Source organism: Typopeltis vanoorti, chromosome 5, assembly GCF_054136105.1.
Source record: "Typopeltis vanoorti isolate ZY-2024b chromosome 5, IOZ_Tvanoo_1.0, whole genome shotgun sequence".
NCBI classification, from domain to species: Eukaryota; Metazoa; Arthropoda; class Arachnida; order Uropygi; family Thelyphonidae; genus Typopeltis; species Typopeltis vanoorti.
The window spans coordinates 1787757-1803703 of record NC_143553.1 but is presented as its reverse complement, the minus strand read 5'-3'; the positions used below and the strand labels follow the sequence as shown (position 1 = coordinate 1803703).

General features: G+C 34.1%; 1 protein-coding gene across 2 annotated transcripts in view; it reads right to left on the bottom strand.

Annotated features, from left to right (window-relative positions):
• LOC150106184 (beta-TrCP-like) overlaps nt 1–15947 on the bottom strand; it is a 157517-nt gene that overhangs the window by 33951 nt on the left and 107619 nt on the right. For both annotated transcript variants that reach the window (XM_090392215.1, XM_090392216.1), the window contains exon 9: nt 3752–3862. In XM_090392215.1, coding sequence (XP_090248341.1) covers nt 3752–3862 — 111 coding nt within the window. The remainder of the gene's footprint in view (nt 1–3751; nt 3863–15947) is intronic.

The following is a 15947-nucleotide window of genomic DNA, read 5'->3' as shown; positions in this document are numbered from 1 at the left end:
TGCACACCGTCTACAGACAATCACAAACATCCATGCCCACGGCAGGATTTGAACCTGCAGCGTTTTGGTTGGAGAGAGGATACGCTAACCACTCAACCAACCTGGTCGGCTAAAAAATAATCTCCCCGGTCCCCACGTGACAGGCAGGGATACTAACTACTATACTACCGAGAACTTCTTGGTAGTTCCTCGGTAGTATAGGAATTTACAGCTTAGAAGGATCTTACCAGTTTTTGTCTTTTTTGTTTCAGTCGTCCCCTATTTTGTCGATCTGGTACTTATCCAATTCCTCAGGCAGCTCCATTTCTTTGGCATTCGAGCTTCTTATGTTGATAGTACCGACAATAGCTGACTTTTCGCTGTTTGCCTTGGTTCCCTGGCAAAAATAACCGGGGCCTTGTTTAACCAGGCGATGCCCCAGCTGGCATGAAATTCTGTCATGGTGAACCATCATTTTACATTGTGGTTTAAGTGAATAAGAATATAATTTGGTCAGCTAAATCCCAAATTGCTAGGCCATCATTGTTCATTCAGTAACCAGGTAGATACCTAACAGGGTGCACCATGAGAAGGTGAGGACTGGAAATTAGGGCAGAAGCCCTGGTCAGTTCTTCACATTCCTTTAAAGACTATGTGGAGGTCTCCTCTCAGTTATACAGCTTTCACCCTTAAGCATCCCCTAATATTGGAGTCCTGATTCATTAACATAACAGATTATTTGGAGGAAAACTGTCAATAAGAAGTTACTAATGATGTGACTTTTTCATGTAGTACCATCATAAAGTCCTGTACACATCAGGACTTTGATGATGATGAATATGAGCTCCATGAAGGGGAGGGGAAGAAGGGTGAGAAAAAAAAATAAAATAAATGAAAAGAATACAGCTAATAAATATTGTGAAGGAGACAACAAGTTTTAGAAGTTAAAATCAAAGATAAGTTTAAAAACACTTAATTGACAAATATAAATTAATAAATAACTTCATCATGACGATGAAGTTATTTATTAATAACTTCATCATCATGAAGTTATTAATAAATTTATTAATAACTTCATGATTTATTAATTATCATCATCAGGGATTTAAGCCAATGGCCTGTTCCAGTCTCATTCCATCTTTTTCTTTGGTCATCCTAGATTTCTATATCCTCTAACTGGGTGGTATCAGTTTTTTTTTGGTAGTCTTGAACTGTCAATACATTTGATATGTTCAATCCACAACAAATATCTATATTAATGAAAACATTGAAAAACAGATATTTTGTATCTCCTAAAACATGCTCTGTTATTCATTATCTATATGGATCACATTATGAAGGAAAGTGGTATTAAAAATGATATAAAAATTAAAGATGTTAATGTCAGCTCTTTGCTTTATGCAGACGATGTTATACTTCTAAATAAATCTGCTACAAGTCTGCAAGATTCCCTGACTAAATTGAATAACTGTTGTAATAGATATGGTATGAAGATCAGCAATAAAAAGACAAAGACAATGAAAATAGGCAGAATCATTGAAAATGTCAACTGCATTGTGAATGGAGAACCTGTGGAACAAGTAAAACATTTCAGCTACTTAGGCATGATTTTTAGTGAAGATGGTAAATTAAATATGGAAAAAGACAACAGGATCAAGAAAGATGGTATGGTAAGAAGTCAATTGAATAAATTCATATGGAATAAGAGAGAAATTAGTCTAACCTAACCTAAATTAGCTGTATACAAGAGTGTTCAAACCAGTTTTAACTTATGGATCTGAGAGCTGGGTCAGAAGTAAAACACTTGACCAAAGACTAGAGACCGCAGATATGAGAGTCCTGAGAAAGATTAGAGGCATGAACAGATGGCATCAATGGCAATATCATATTAAAAATGAGGATATTAGGAAAGAACTTGACATTGTCAGCATCCAGGAATTCATTAGCAGAGCTAATCTCATGGTATGGCCACTTAAACAGAATGGGAGAGGAAAGATTAGCAAAACAAGGTGTTCTCTGCCAGGTTGGCAGGAAAACGACCCAGAGGAAGACCAAGATATAGGTGGATTGATACGATACAAAATGCCTTAGATGATTGAAATATAAGATCTGATAATGTTGGAGTCTTGGCAAGTAACAGACAGATTTGGTGGAAAATTGTAGATAGGAAGTTAGTAATGATGTTAATTTTTCATGTAGTACTATTATATCCTGTACACCCCTTGAGAGTACACGGCAGGAATTTGATGATGATGAAAAAACATGTTCAAGTATGGACTGAAGAATAATAACAGACATTTGAATATAAGTAAATGGCAAAGTATGCATGATTAATGGAATCTTCTTTGACATATGTAGTCATGAACAGATTGGAAATCATTTGACAAAAACATTTTAAACAGTTAAAGATCCCAAACTTTCAGAATAGAAAAGCAGACATTTTCTTTGAACAAATGTTCATATTTATTTCATAAAATGAACACGACTCTGGAGTTTCTGATGTGCAGTTTTCAAGTGATCTTTTTTTTTTAACCATAACAAAAAAAGTTAAAGGAACTGGTAAACAGCAAGTCATTTCTTTAGATGATAATAGTTGGAGAAGTTGGCTGACTGGTTTGAAGGTGGCAGTGAACTGGAATTACCTTAGATTTTCTTTGCTACATTTGGAAATGCCTTTGATGTAAGGAATAGGAATTCTATGAATTTTTTCTTCATTTGGATGGTGTAGAAAAACTGTCAATGATCATCTGGGTAATACTTCAATTATAAACATTTAAAAGGACTGTTTGTTGTTTGATAATTTATATTCCTTATATGAGAGTTTCTTCAGAGGAGCAAATTTTATGGGCTCTAGATACCAAAGATTTAATAATTCTGTATTTTTGATGGTTATTGTACCCAGGTGATGTATATAAAGACCTGTAAGCATTGGTTTGTTGTAGAGAGAAGCAGATAGCAAGCCACCAATTTCACGTTTGCTAAACATATATATCCAAAAATAATATTGCTCCCAACAATTGTTTTTCCCAAAGTAAATTTTATTCTATGGTGTAAATTATTAAATCATGTGTTCCTAGCAATTTTGTGAATGAATATGAAAATCAACATTATTGTGCACTCCACTTTTTAGTTGAATTCAAATTTCTTTTATTGTTCTTCAATCCACTGAAGATGTCTTGTGAGATCTAAAATGAGATATCTGTTAATGTTTTGACCGATAAAGTTATTTTTTGAGTTTTAAGTGTATCAATTAAATTATTAACTTTTCTCCCCACACAAAACTGGCAAACTGCTTTGTCTGTTCTTTTGGGAGGAGAAAAATACTGAGTGACCATAGAAAAAAAGCACTGCCACCTCTGCCTAAGATCAAAGGTTTAGAAAAATCAGTCACAGGAAGATCTCAATCTTGGTCTCCATCCAATGTGATGATGCATGAAAAAGCTCATAACAGAGGTATCAATGATAATTACTTGCTCACTTTCTTTGAAAGCTGGATTCTGGTCATCATGTAGAAAGCATCAGCATAACAAAAAATTAACATAAAAAAACAACAAAAAAACTGACTTACAAGAACAGAAAAGTTGGTCATATCTTGTCTTAGAAAATGCCAAATATAGTAGAATCTCATAATTATTCCAGTGGTTCTATAAATTTGCTATGGTAATCTGCTAGCACTGTTAGTAGTAGCAGCTTACCACTGGAGCCATCACTTGAGTTATTGGGAAAGAAATATTTTAAGAAATTTTTTCAACTATTGTCCAGAAACACTCACCCATCATAAGCTCCACTAACAATTCGTTTGTTGTCAAATCGTATACATCTTACTAGTTCTTCATGGCCTTCCAATACTCTAAGGCAAGCACCACATTCAATGTCCCACAACCTAAACAAAAAAAAAATAATTAATTAATTAATTTAAAAAAAAACTATAATAATTATATAAAAGCTTTTAAACTATATTATAAATACAAACCCAAAGTTATAGATGCTTTAACACTCAGATTCTAATTATGACTTCTAAATAATAGCCTGGAATTCGGTTCATGTAAACAATTAAAAAGACATCACAAAACTTGAAATTTAAATGCGAATCCTATCCATGAAAGTTGATAAATCTGTTGCATGTTAGTATGATGGAGACTAAGGATTAAATCAGAAATAGTTGTTGAAAGAAACACTTGGTTATAAATCAGAAGAATTTAACTCTTAGAACTGAAAAGAAAATTAAAACCTGAAAATAAGTTGTGGGTGCGTCATAACTACATAAAGAATTCATTAAACTATATAAATGTTTGCTTTTAATAATAAAATTTTGCTCAAATATTCTGAAATCACAAAATACGCACACCTGCATATATTTATGTGTGCAATCCCTTGATATATACACCCACAGAATATTTTCTTGCATCTCTTTACCAGTATGGTATGTTACCTGCACATTATATCTTGATATATGGCATAAGATAATGTGAAAAACTAAATATTTATTCTTTCTCTGATAAAATGGAACAAAAACAAATCTGAACAATACATAAATAAACAGAAAAGTGAATCTAACCTGGCAGACTTCAAAAATTCATTTAAACTGGAACCCACTATCATATGCCTCAGATAATCTTAGCTGATTGGATTTAGCCAAGATTTATTTAATGTGTTTCAGAAGAAAAATTACATGTTGACATGTACTGTATTAGAAAGGAACCTGTTTATGGAGGATATGAAATGGCTAGCAAAACAAGTGTTACATATAAGGAAGGTAGGAAAAAGACCAAGATCCAGATAGAATTGATGCAGCTAGTAGCATCTTTAGAAGACCAAAAAAGTCAGTCATGAACCTATTAGAGATTTGACAAATAATGGATTAATTTGAAACAAAACTGCTGATAGAAAGCCATTAACAATACAAACGTAATCATGTACCACTATCATAGTACACCTTATGAAGGACATAACAATTTGATGACAATAACTATCTTAAATGTTGTATCATCATCATTAAGAAATAGTTTCTGACTTAAATCATTAAACCAGATGACTGCACATGATAGAGACAAAGAAAAATTGACTGTCTGGCCACCCTCCAAGGGCAGCAACAGGATTCAATACCTTAAAAAATGTCACTTCACTGCAACAACTATTTGCAGAACATAGGTTATAACTGATATTGCAAGGACTAGTTCTGCACAGGTTTATTACTTTCTACTGTCTACATACAGTAGATTCTGGTTAATCGAGGCAGTTGTTTATTTGGGACAAATATTGAAGAATGGAAACAAATCGAGAATTTAACCTAAAGTTGCTTCACTTATTTGGTCCGCCTTGCCACTTCATCAGGACAGTGACCGTAGATGGTGCACAGAGAGTGTTGCTGTCAGTCAATGCTGGGATACAGAGAAGAGAGGACGCGAGTATATTAACAGTGTAATGATCTACATAATCTATATACAGTGACTGCTAGGTAGCATATTTTTTTTTTATTAAAAAAAGTTTAATGTTTCAGTAAATTTAATAAAAAGTGTAATAAACAAGTGTGGTGATTTAATTTTCTTTTGTTTTTATAAGATCCCTGTCAAGATGCCAAGAAACAATCTAATGGTAGCAGATGCCAACTGTCACTTGGCAAAGATAACCGATGTTCCAATATCTACAATCGCAAATTTGTTAGGCCAGCAAATGTAATTGTGAAAAATGGACAACAGGGAAAATTCCAAAAACGATCCAGACATTGAGGAGGCTTTCAATCAATGGTTCTCTATTGTAACTGGATGAGGCATGCTAAGGGTCAAATGCTAAAAATCAAATCAGAAGAGCTAGCTAGAAAGCTGGCCCATGTGAGCTTTAAGGCTACAGATGGTTGGTTACTGCAATGAAAAACCAGACATGAAATAAAATTTAAGAAGGCACACGGTGAGGACAGTGCTGATACTGCAAGCACTGAACAGTGGAAATAAACTAAACTACTTGAATTACTGCAGAAGTTTAGCCTAATGAAATTTATGATACTGACAAGACAGGTCTGTTTTACCATGCCACACCAGTGGATCACGTTACCATGCTGTGCTGCTGTAACATGTTGGGAAATGACAAACGGAAGTTGTTGGTTATTGGAAAAAGTGCCAATCCTCGATGCTTTAAAGGGCTTAGAATGGACAGTTTGCCAGTTCTGTATTATGCCAACAAGAATGCATGGGTGACTTGTTTTTTTTCAGGAATGGCTAATGAATTGAGATGCAGAATTGCAACAAAATTCAAGAAAAATTCTTCTGCTTCTAGAGAGTAGCGCAGCACACCCTCAGATTGTTTAAAAAACATTCAACCTGAATTTCTTCCATGTCCCTGGTACAGCCACTGGATATGGGAATCATAAAAAAATTGAAGACATTGTATCGCGGATGGTTGGTGCACTACACCCTTGTAACAATTGAAGATAATCTATTGACGTCATCTTCAACAGTCAAAGAAATCAGCACAAAGGTTACCATTTTACAGGCAGCACAATTTGTTGCAGATAGTTGGCAACAAATAAGCAGTAAAACAATTCAAAACTGCTTTGCTCATTGTGGTTTAAAGAATTCAGATCAAGAAATACCAGATATGACTGATAATGAAAATTAAATCATTTTGGAACTTCAACAAGTCAGAAACTACAGAGTTTTTATGCATTGACAATAGCCTTGAATGTTACAATGAAAATGAAGATAGTGAGGTTGCATTTGCAATTTGTTGAACAAATTGCAAAATACCACCTAAAGACCCTGGAAACAAGGAAAGTCATGAGGATGATGCACTTGGACATAAGTGAGAGACTAACAGGAAGCCAGGAAATTTATTGCTGAATTACAACACAACTTTATGCAAAAAAGGCAATGAAGGCAGTTCTTTATCCGAATTAGATACCTAAACTGATTTTGTTCAGTTGCAGTCTAGAAAGGGAACAAGTCAGAATACACTTGATAAATTTCTTCAAAATAATTGTTACAGAAAATACGCTTCTTTGATAGTTACTGACACAAAAATGTACATTTTGTTTTTTTTAATAATAAAATATGGTTAGCTATCACTCAGTTTACACAGCTATCGTCATATATACTCCCTTTCTCCCTAAGAGTTAACTATAAACAGAACTGTAGATAATCCAGAATCTTAAATCTAATGTAACAATTGTAATGTTAAAAGAGATGTGATTGGACTGTTAAGAATAGTAAGTGAACTGTTATATAGATTTTGAAAAAGCTTTTGACTTTGTAAAATGGGATAAGATGGTGGAAGTCATTGGAAAGACAGAAGGCTAATTATTTCACTATATTTGGGACAAACTGCCATGGTGAGAGACATATATGGTACAACAGAACCAGGTATCATTGGACGAGGCTGTTCTCTGTCACCAGTTTTGTTTAACATGTATTCCGAAGCAATGCTAAAAGAAGCACTTTGTAAAAGTGCTTCTTTTAAGCACTTTTACTGGAGAATTCGGAAGAAGGAATAAAGATTGGAGGTAGACAGATATTTGCAATAAGATACGCACATGACAAGGCATTACTATCAAATACTGAAACAGGACTACAACATCTGTTGAATAGATTACTGGAATCCTGTATCAATTATGGAATGACAATTAACATCAGAAAAACAAAGGTAATGAAAATAGCAAGAAAAGAGGCAAATATGGATATCAGAATAAATGGGGAAAAATTGAATCAAGTAAAGACATTTAAATATCAAGGATGTGTTATTAGCAGTGATGGAAGATGTAAAAGTGACAAAAGCAAGAATAGCGATGGGAAGAGATGCCTTTAATAGAAAATGGAATTTATTCAGAAGTAAAATGATAGAAACCTAAAGAAAAGACTAATAAAATGTTATGTGTGGAGTGTTGCCCTCTATGCAGCTGAAACTTGGACATTGAAGAAAGAAGAAATTAAGATTTTGGAAAGCTTTGAGATGTGGATTTGGAGAAGGATGGAAAAAATCAAATGGACAGATAAAATAACCAGTAAAAGAGTAGAAGAAGAAAGAAGTCTGTTAAGGAGGATAAAAAAAAGCAAGGGAAACTGAATTGGACGTATTCTGAGAGGGAATGGAATCATCAGAGATACCATCGAAGGAAAAATAGATGGAAAAAGACCCAGAGGAAGAGTCAGGAAAACAATGCTAGATGACATGCTGAAGGGAGACAGGTACACAACCTTGAAAGAGAAGGCTTAGAACAGAAGAGAGTGGAAGGAAAGCTTCTGCTACTAAAAGAAGAACCTGCTCAATTGCAGAATACTCAAGAAGAGAAGAATGTTAAGAATAGGACATCATTGTTACTGTAAGAAAACTATCTATAAGAAAGGATGTTTCCCTTATGTTATCTTAAATAGAATTTAGCTTTGATGTAGTTTCTAAGATATGCAGATGATGTAGTGGTGATGGCAGAAAGTGAAAATGGATTATAACAAATTGTTCAAAGAAGTGAAAACTCTTGTAAAGAATACAGACTAAGGATTAACACAAAGAAGACCAAGATAATGACAATGGGCAGAAAAATAAGAAATAATGTAAAGATAAGATGTGGAGGAAAGATTTTAGAAGACGTGGATAGATTTCAAATTTAGATAGCTGGATCTCAGAGAAAGGAACTTCAGAGTTGGACATTAGAAATAGAATAGGCAAAGCTAAATCGGTATTTATGGAAATGAAGAGAATTTTAATAAACAAGAATATTAAAATAGGTGTTAGAGTTGGAATAGTTAAAACAACAGTTTGGAGTATTGCAAGTTATGGAAGTGAGTCATGGACATTCAGAAAGAGAGATATGGAAAGAATTAATGCATTGGAAATATGGTGTTATAGAAAGATGGAAAAGATTAGCTATATAGAGAGAATACCAAATCAAAAGTTTTAAGAAGAGTTGGGATGGAAAGAACACTGCTCATGAATATTATGCAAAGAAAGACCACATTCGCAGGGCAGTTGGTCTTCTAGTGGTTCAATGATATCATAGAATGGACTAGTTTAAGAATAATGGAGGCGACAGACAGAGAGAAATGGAGAAGAGCTGCTCATCTGCTGCAACCCTCTTGCTAGAGGATGCTATTGGATGACAGTAGTTTTTTTCTAAATAATTAATTAATTTGTAATTTTATCTGTTTTTTTTTCCCACTAGAGGTCATGCCAGTAGAATAACTGGTGTTGGATCCTACTTCTTCTCAATCTATACCTTGGATCCGACATGATTACTATTACGATGTTCTTAACTAATTGATAAGTTGTAAGTTGATTTCTAATTCAAATATAAAGAAAATTTATATTTAAAGACTGCACCACTTTATATTTGAATTAGTTCAAGAATTGAAGAAAAACCAACTTTCAACTATTTCTCCTTAAATATATACTGGCCGAGCATATTTACCTTACTTAATTTACCCGCTTTGATTCGAATATTTTATGAATGGTGCAGTAAAAGAGATTCAGGCAAAATACAACTTTAGATAAACAAAAACAAACATTTAATTTAGAATAACAAATTTTACACTTAAATTCAAATCAGTAATTAAAATATCACAAACATTTTAACTTATCTGATAAATTCAATCATACAACTCAGACAATGATAAATCTGTTATCTTTATAATACAGTCTTCTCACAGTTCTTTAAGTTCCAAATACGACAAAAATTGCAGTAACACTTCTTCACAAACAAACACTCTTAAATTTATACTTCAGCTAATTTCCGCAATAGTTACTGTTAGTATAAGAAAATTCTAGGATGAAACTCACACACTTCTCTGCAAAGGAATATTAATGGTTGGAATAATCTTACCGATAATCTTCTTTCTTCATAAACTTACACACAAACATTTTTTTATAACTGTAAACACTTTGAGCAGTATACGGCACTCATTAAAATAAATCTTCTAAGCAATAACTGAATTAATCATCGGTCACAATACACATAAACAAACGTTCTTGCATGAAATACTACTGATCACTTATGAATAAGGCAATACACAATAATTCCTTAACGTGAGGTTTTATATGCACAGCTGTTCATTCTTCCTGCATTCATTTAATTCTTTAGGCAATATATTTCTAAGCACAGCTAACGGTAAACTTCAACTTTACAGTCTCTACTATTTGCTAATAACTCTGTGCTTTGCTTCAAGGTTCTGTATGTCTTTGAAAGGTCGGCCCTGAAATTGAATCTCAACTCAAATATCGCTAGTCTATTTAGTAGTCAATCAGTTGTCTTCCGTAGCTATAATTGTTATTCTACAATTTATTAGCTAACCGCCTCTCGACTAGTAGACTTTATTAGCTGCTTGAGTGACTTGCCGACTCGCTATTATAGCACTGTGATTCCCAAGTGCCGAATGCTCCGATGCCAACCTAATGCTAATTCTCTCCTTTCACTCTCTAATCTATCTCTCCCCTATTTTCAGCGTTCTTCCCTTTTTATATCCATCTTTCCCGCCTAAATTATTCTCGTGATTTCTTTCTAAAACTCTTTTCAATAAACCTTCTCCTCATGTGGTGTTCAAAACCCGCGCTCGCTTACTTACATGCATCTCCATGACAACAAAACAAAACATAATAAAACTGAGCTATTACATAACATTAAATTTCTACAAATAGGAATAAATAGAGAATATCATCATCAAATTCCTGCCATGTACCCTCAAGGGGTGTACAGGATATGATAGTACTACATGAAAAAATTACATCATTACTAACTTCCTATCTACAATTTTCCTCCAAATCAGTCTGTTACTTGTCAAGCTGCAACATTATCAGATCTTATATTTCTATCGTCTAAGGCACATTGTACCATATCGATCCACCTATATCTTGGTCTTCTTCTGGGTCTTTTCCCTACCAACCCGACAGAGAACACTTGTTTGGCTAATCTTTCTAGACTCATAAGTTAAAACTGGTTTGAACACTGTCTTGTATACAGCTAATTTAGTGTTCCAACTAATTTCTCTCTTATTCCATATGAATTTATTCAAATGACTTCCCACCATACCAGCTTTGCTGAGTCTGTTGTCTATTTCTATATTTAATTTACCATCTTCAGTAAAAATCGTGCCTAAGTAGCTGAAATGTTTTACTCGTTCCACAGGTTCTCCATTCACAACATTTGACATTTTCAATGATTCTACCTATTTTCATTGTCTTTGTCTTTTTATTGCTGACCTTCATACCATATCTATTACAACAGTTATTCAATTTAGTCAGAGAATCTTGCAGACATGCAGCGGATTTATTTAGAAGTATAACATCATCATCTGTATAAAGCAAAGAGCTGACATTAACATCTCCAATTTTGATATCATGTTTAATACCACTTTCCTTCATAATGTGATCCATATAGATAATGAATAACAGAGGGGATAATGTACATCCTTGACTCACACCAGATTTAACATTAAACCATCTTCCTGTACTTCCTTCAATTCTAACTGCTGACTTACAACTCAAATAAAGACTAAGTATTGCTTGATATAATGCCCAATTGACACCATATAACTGCAGTGTATTGAATAGCTTCTCTCTTGGCACCTTGTCATATGCCATTTCCAAATCGATAAAACTTAAATACAGATCTTTGTTATATTCCCATGCTTTCTCAACTATTTGTTGTAAAGTGAAGATCTGATCCTGACAGCCTCTGTTTGGCCTGAATCCAGCTTGTTCTTCACCCAGCTTTTCTTCCACAATTCTTCTCAACCGTTTCTCATGTATACTTGCATAGATCTTGCCAGGAACACTTAATAGGGAAATACCTCTGTAATTCTCACATTCAGTTTTATTTCCCTTTTTATATATGGGTACTATGAGAGCTCTACTCCAATCATCGGGAATTCGTCCCTCTGTCCAGGCTTTCTGAACTATGCAGTGCAGCCATTGTAAGACTTTTATACCACCATACTTCAACATTTCTGGTCGAATATCATCTACTCCTGCTGCCTTTCCACATTTCAAGCCTTTGATGGCTTTTTCTACTTCAAGTATGGATATGTATTCCTGACTGCATGCCTGGTCAGTGTTTTTTACCACTGTGCTGTCATCACTGCTTGTTTCATTTAGCAGTTTTTCAAAGTAATTACTCCATGCTTCAAGGATATCTTTTTCTCCTGTTTTCATGTCACTTTTATCATCTCTAATTCCTTCTACAGCACTCTTTCCTCCATTCCTAAGCTTCTTCAACAACCTCCAGAATATTTTGCCACCTTCTTGATATTTATTTTCTATATTCTTGCCAAAGTCATCCCATGACTTTTGTTTAGCTACACAGTGTTTAGCATTCTTGCATTTGTCTCTATATTCTTTAAGAGCACAAGCTGACTTATTTGACAGGAACTTTTGATATGCTTTCCTTTTTTCATTCACTGCCTCTTTAACTTCCTGTGTCCACCAGGGATTTCTGATTTTTTTATCCTTGAAGACAACCTCACCACATGCCTCTCTGGCAGAATCAATCAATGTTTTCTTCAGAGTTTGCCATTGAATCTCTAAGGTTTGATTCCTGTTCTCAAACTCTTTCATTTTTTTTTCCAATAATCTTTCTGTATTTTAGTCTACAGCTCACATCTGAGAGCTGCTCAACTTTTATTCACTTTAAAACTTTCTTACATGTTATTCTTTTCAATATGAAATTCAATTTTATCCTGCTCAAGACTAAATAGTGATCACTTCCAATTTCAAATCCTCTGTACACTCTGGTGTCCTGCACCAGGGAGAAAACATCACTATCAACAATAACATAGTCAATGAGACTTTTCTTATTCCTTGCCTCTTCTCTCCATGTGAATTTGTGCACATTTTTATGTTGGAACATGGTGTTAGTAATAACCAGTCCATGTCCTGAGCAGAAATCCAACAGATATTTGCCATTATTATTAGCTTTGCTCTTTTCTCCAAATTTTCCCAAAATATTTTTGTATGTCTCACAATCATTTCCTACTCTGCTATTTAGCTCCCCAACGAGGACCAACTTTTCCTTTTTCATTGTGGCAGTTGTTTTTTCTAAAGCCTCAAAAAATTCTTCCACTTCTACCTTAGTAGAACCTTCTGTGGGACCATAGGCACAAATAAGTCTCATTGTCCAGTTCCCCATTCTCATATTTGTCTACATTACTCTACTTGAGACTGACTGCCATTCAAGAAGATTAGCCTCGTAATTTGTTTTGAATACTATGGTTACTCCTTCTTTTCCTTGATTGTCATTGCCTGAATATAACATTTTGTATTTATTGCTCAGAAAGATCTCACCAGTTTTGGTCTTTTTTGTTTCATTCACTCCTATTATGTCGATCTGGTACTTATCTAATTCCTCAGCTAGCTCAATTTCTTTGCCATTCAGGCTTCTTATGTTGATAGTACCGATCTTTAACTCTGGTGATGATGAGTTGAGGTTTGTTTTCAGATTTGTCAAATAGTCGAGAAAGCATGGGAATATAACAAAGATCTGTATTTAAGTTTTATCGATTTGGAAAAGGCATATGACAAGGTGCCAAGAGAGAAGCTATTCAATACGCTGCAGTTATATGGTGTCAATGGGGCATTATATCAAGCAATACTTAGTCTTTATTTGAGTTGTAAGTCAGCAGTTAGAATTGAAGGAAGTACAGGAACATGGTTTAATGTTAAATCTGGTGTGAGACAAGGATGTACATTATCCCCTCTGTTATTCATTATCTATATGGATCACATTATGAAGGAAAGTGGTATTAAACATGATATCAAAATTGGAGATGTTAATGTCAGCTCTTTGCTTTATGCGGATGATGTTATACTTCTAAATAAATCTGCTATAAGTCTGCAAGATTCTCTGACTAAATTGAATAGCTGTTGTAATAGATATGGTATGAAGGTCAGCAATAAAAAGACAAAGACAATGAAAATAGGCAGAATCATTGAAAATGTCAACTGTGTTGTGAATGGAGAACCTGTGGAACAAGTAAAACATTTCAGCTATTTAGGCACGATTTTTACTGAAGATGGTAAATTAAATATAGAAATAGACAACAGAATCAGCAAAGCTGGTATGGTGGGAAGTCAGTTGAATAAATTCATATGGAATAAGAGAGAAATTAGTCGCAACACTAAATTAGCTGTATACAAGACAGTGTTCAAACCAGTTTTAACTTATCGATCTGAGAGCTGGGTCAGAAGTAAAACACTTGACCAAGGCTAGAGACCACAGATATGAGAGTCCTGAGAAAGATTATAGGCGTGAACAGATGTTCATGCAATATCATATTAAAAATGAGGATATTAGGAAAGAACTTGACATTGTCAGCATCCAGGAATGAGTTAGCAGAGCTCATCTCAGGTGGTATGGTCACTTAAACAGAATGGGCAAGGAAAGATTAGCAAAATGAGTGTTCTCAGCCAGGTTGGCAGGAAACCGACCCAGAGGAAGACCACGTGGATTGATACGGTCCAAAGTGCCTTAGACGATAGAAATATAAGATCTGATAATGTTGGAGTCTTGACAAGTAACAGACTGATTTGGAGGAAAATTGTAGATAGGAAATTAATAATGATGTAAATTTTTCATGTAGTACTATCATATCCTGTACACCCCTTGAGGGTATATAGCAGGAATTTGATGATGATATTTATTCCATGATACATTTTATGATCGTTTTGCACAATTCTGAGTATTCAGTTTTATTCTGTAGGTTATTTGACTATTTCATTTTTCTTCGTAACCTGTTTTGTTTCTTCAGAAATTTTGTCTTATTTCTGTTCTGCAGTATCAGCTACTTCAAATGATCATTGCAAAAGGTTTTAACAGTGTAAATAACGTCAATACTTTCTTATGAATCAGCACTGTCATCTATAATAAGATTTTTAAATCTATTGTTTAGTTCATGTTGGAATATATATTTTTTAATGTTGATTTTGTGTACATCTATGTTCTGCTTTGATCTTTGAAACATTTTTCTTCTTTCTTTTTGGCAGTTTATTTGAATCTTACTGCACACCATACGATGGTACCTTAATGTTAAAGGTGTTAATAACAGAACAGTCTTGAAAGATGTTTTTCTTATTGCTGAGGATAAAGTAAATTACTAATTATATGAAGAGCCAAAAGGTTTCAATTCGGCGACATGAACTTATTTAAGTTAAGGGATATTACATCCCATATTGTTTCTTAGCCGAATAAGAAACTCAAAAAGTTTCATGCCGAATATAGAAACTATATAAAGTTTGGCTTACTGTTCAGTAGTATTACTGAACAGTAATACAGCTCCTAGGAGCTCAGTTCACATTATAGGTAAATACCAAGAATAGTGATCGGAGCTTGCTCCACCCTTACTATGAGTTGCCTCAGTTTGCACTACCAAATGGGTCAGGTGCTGCACTATCCAGGTATTTGCTTAAGCTTGGAATCGCCGAACTTTACACATTTTCTATATTCGGCATGAAACTCTATGAGTTTCTTATTCGCTAAGAAACAATATGGGATGCAATATCCCTTAACTTTAATAAAGTAAATTAGTTTTTCCATTTGGACTTTTCCATATCCACTTCCGATGTGTTTTTTTCCTCGAAAAAATAATTCATGATGTACAGGCTTTCTTTTTCTGCAAATCTATTAATCTTCCTCTTCTATCATCTCTCATGCCATACCCAAAATTTTTCACTGAGCTTTCATCTGATTGTTGTATACCAATTCTAGCATTAAAGTCTCCCATTACAATTCTGAAATGATGTTTTCCTTTATTGTAAAGTTGGGTTACATCATTATAGAAGTCTTCAATTTCTTCACAAGTATGACTTATTGTTAGTACATAGACTTGGATGATCTTAAGGGTGTATCTGTTTTTTAGATTTGATCAACAATAATTGCTATTCAATCAAATATACTGTCAAATTCTATCATGTTGTTCTTCAAGATTTGTTAATCATGAATCCAACCCCACTGATTCTTTCCTTATCTCATCATCATCATCAAATTCCTGCCATGTACC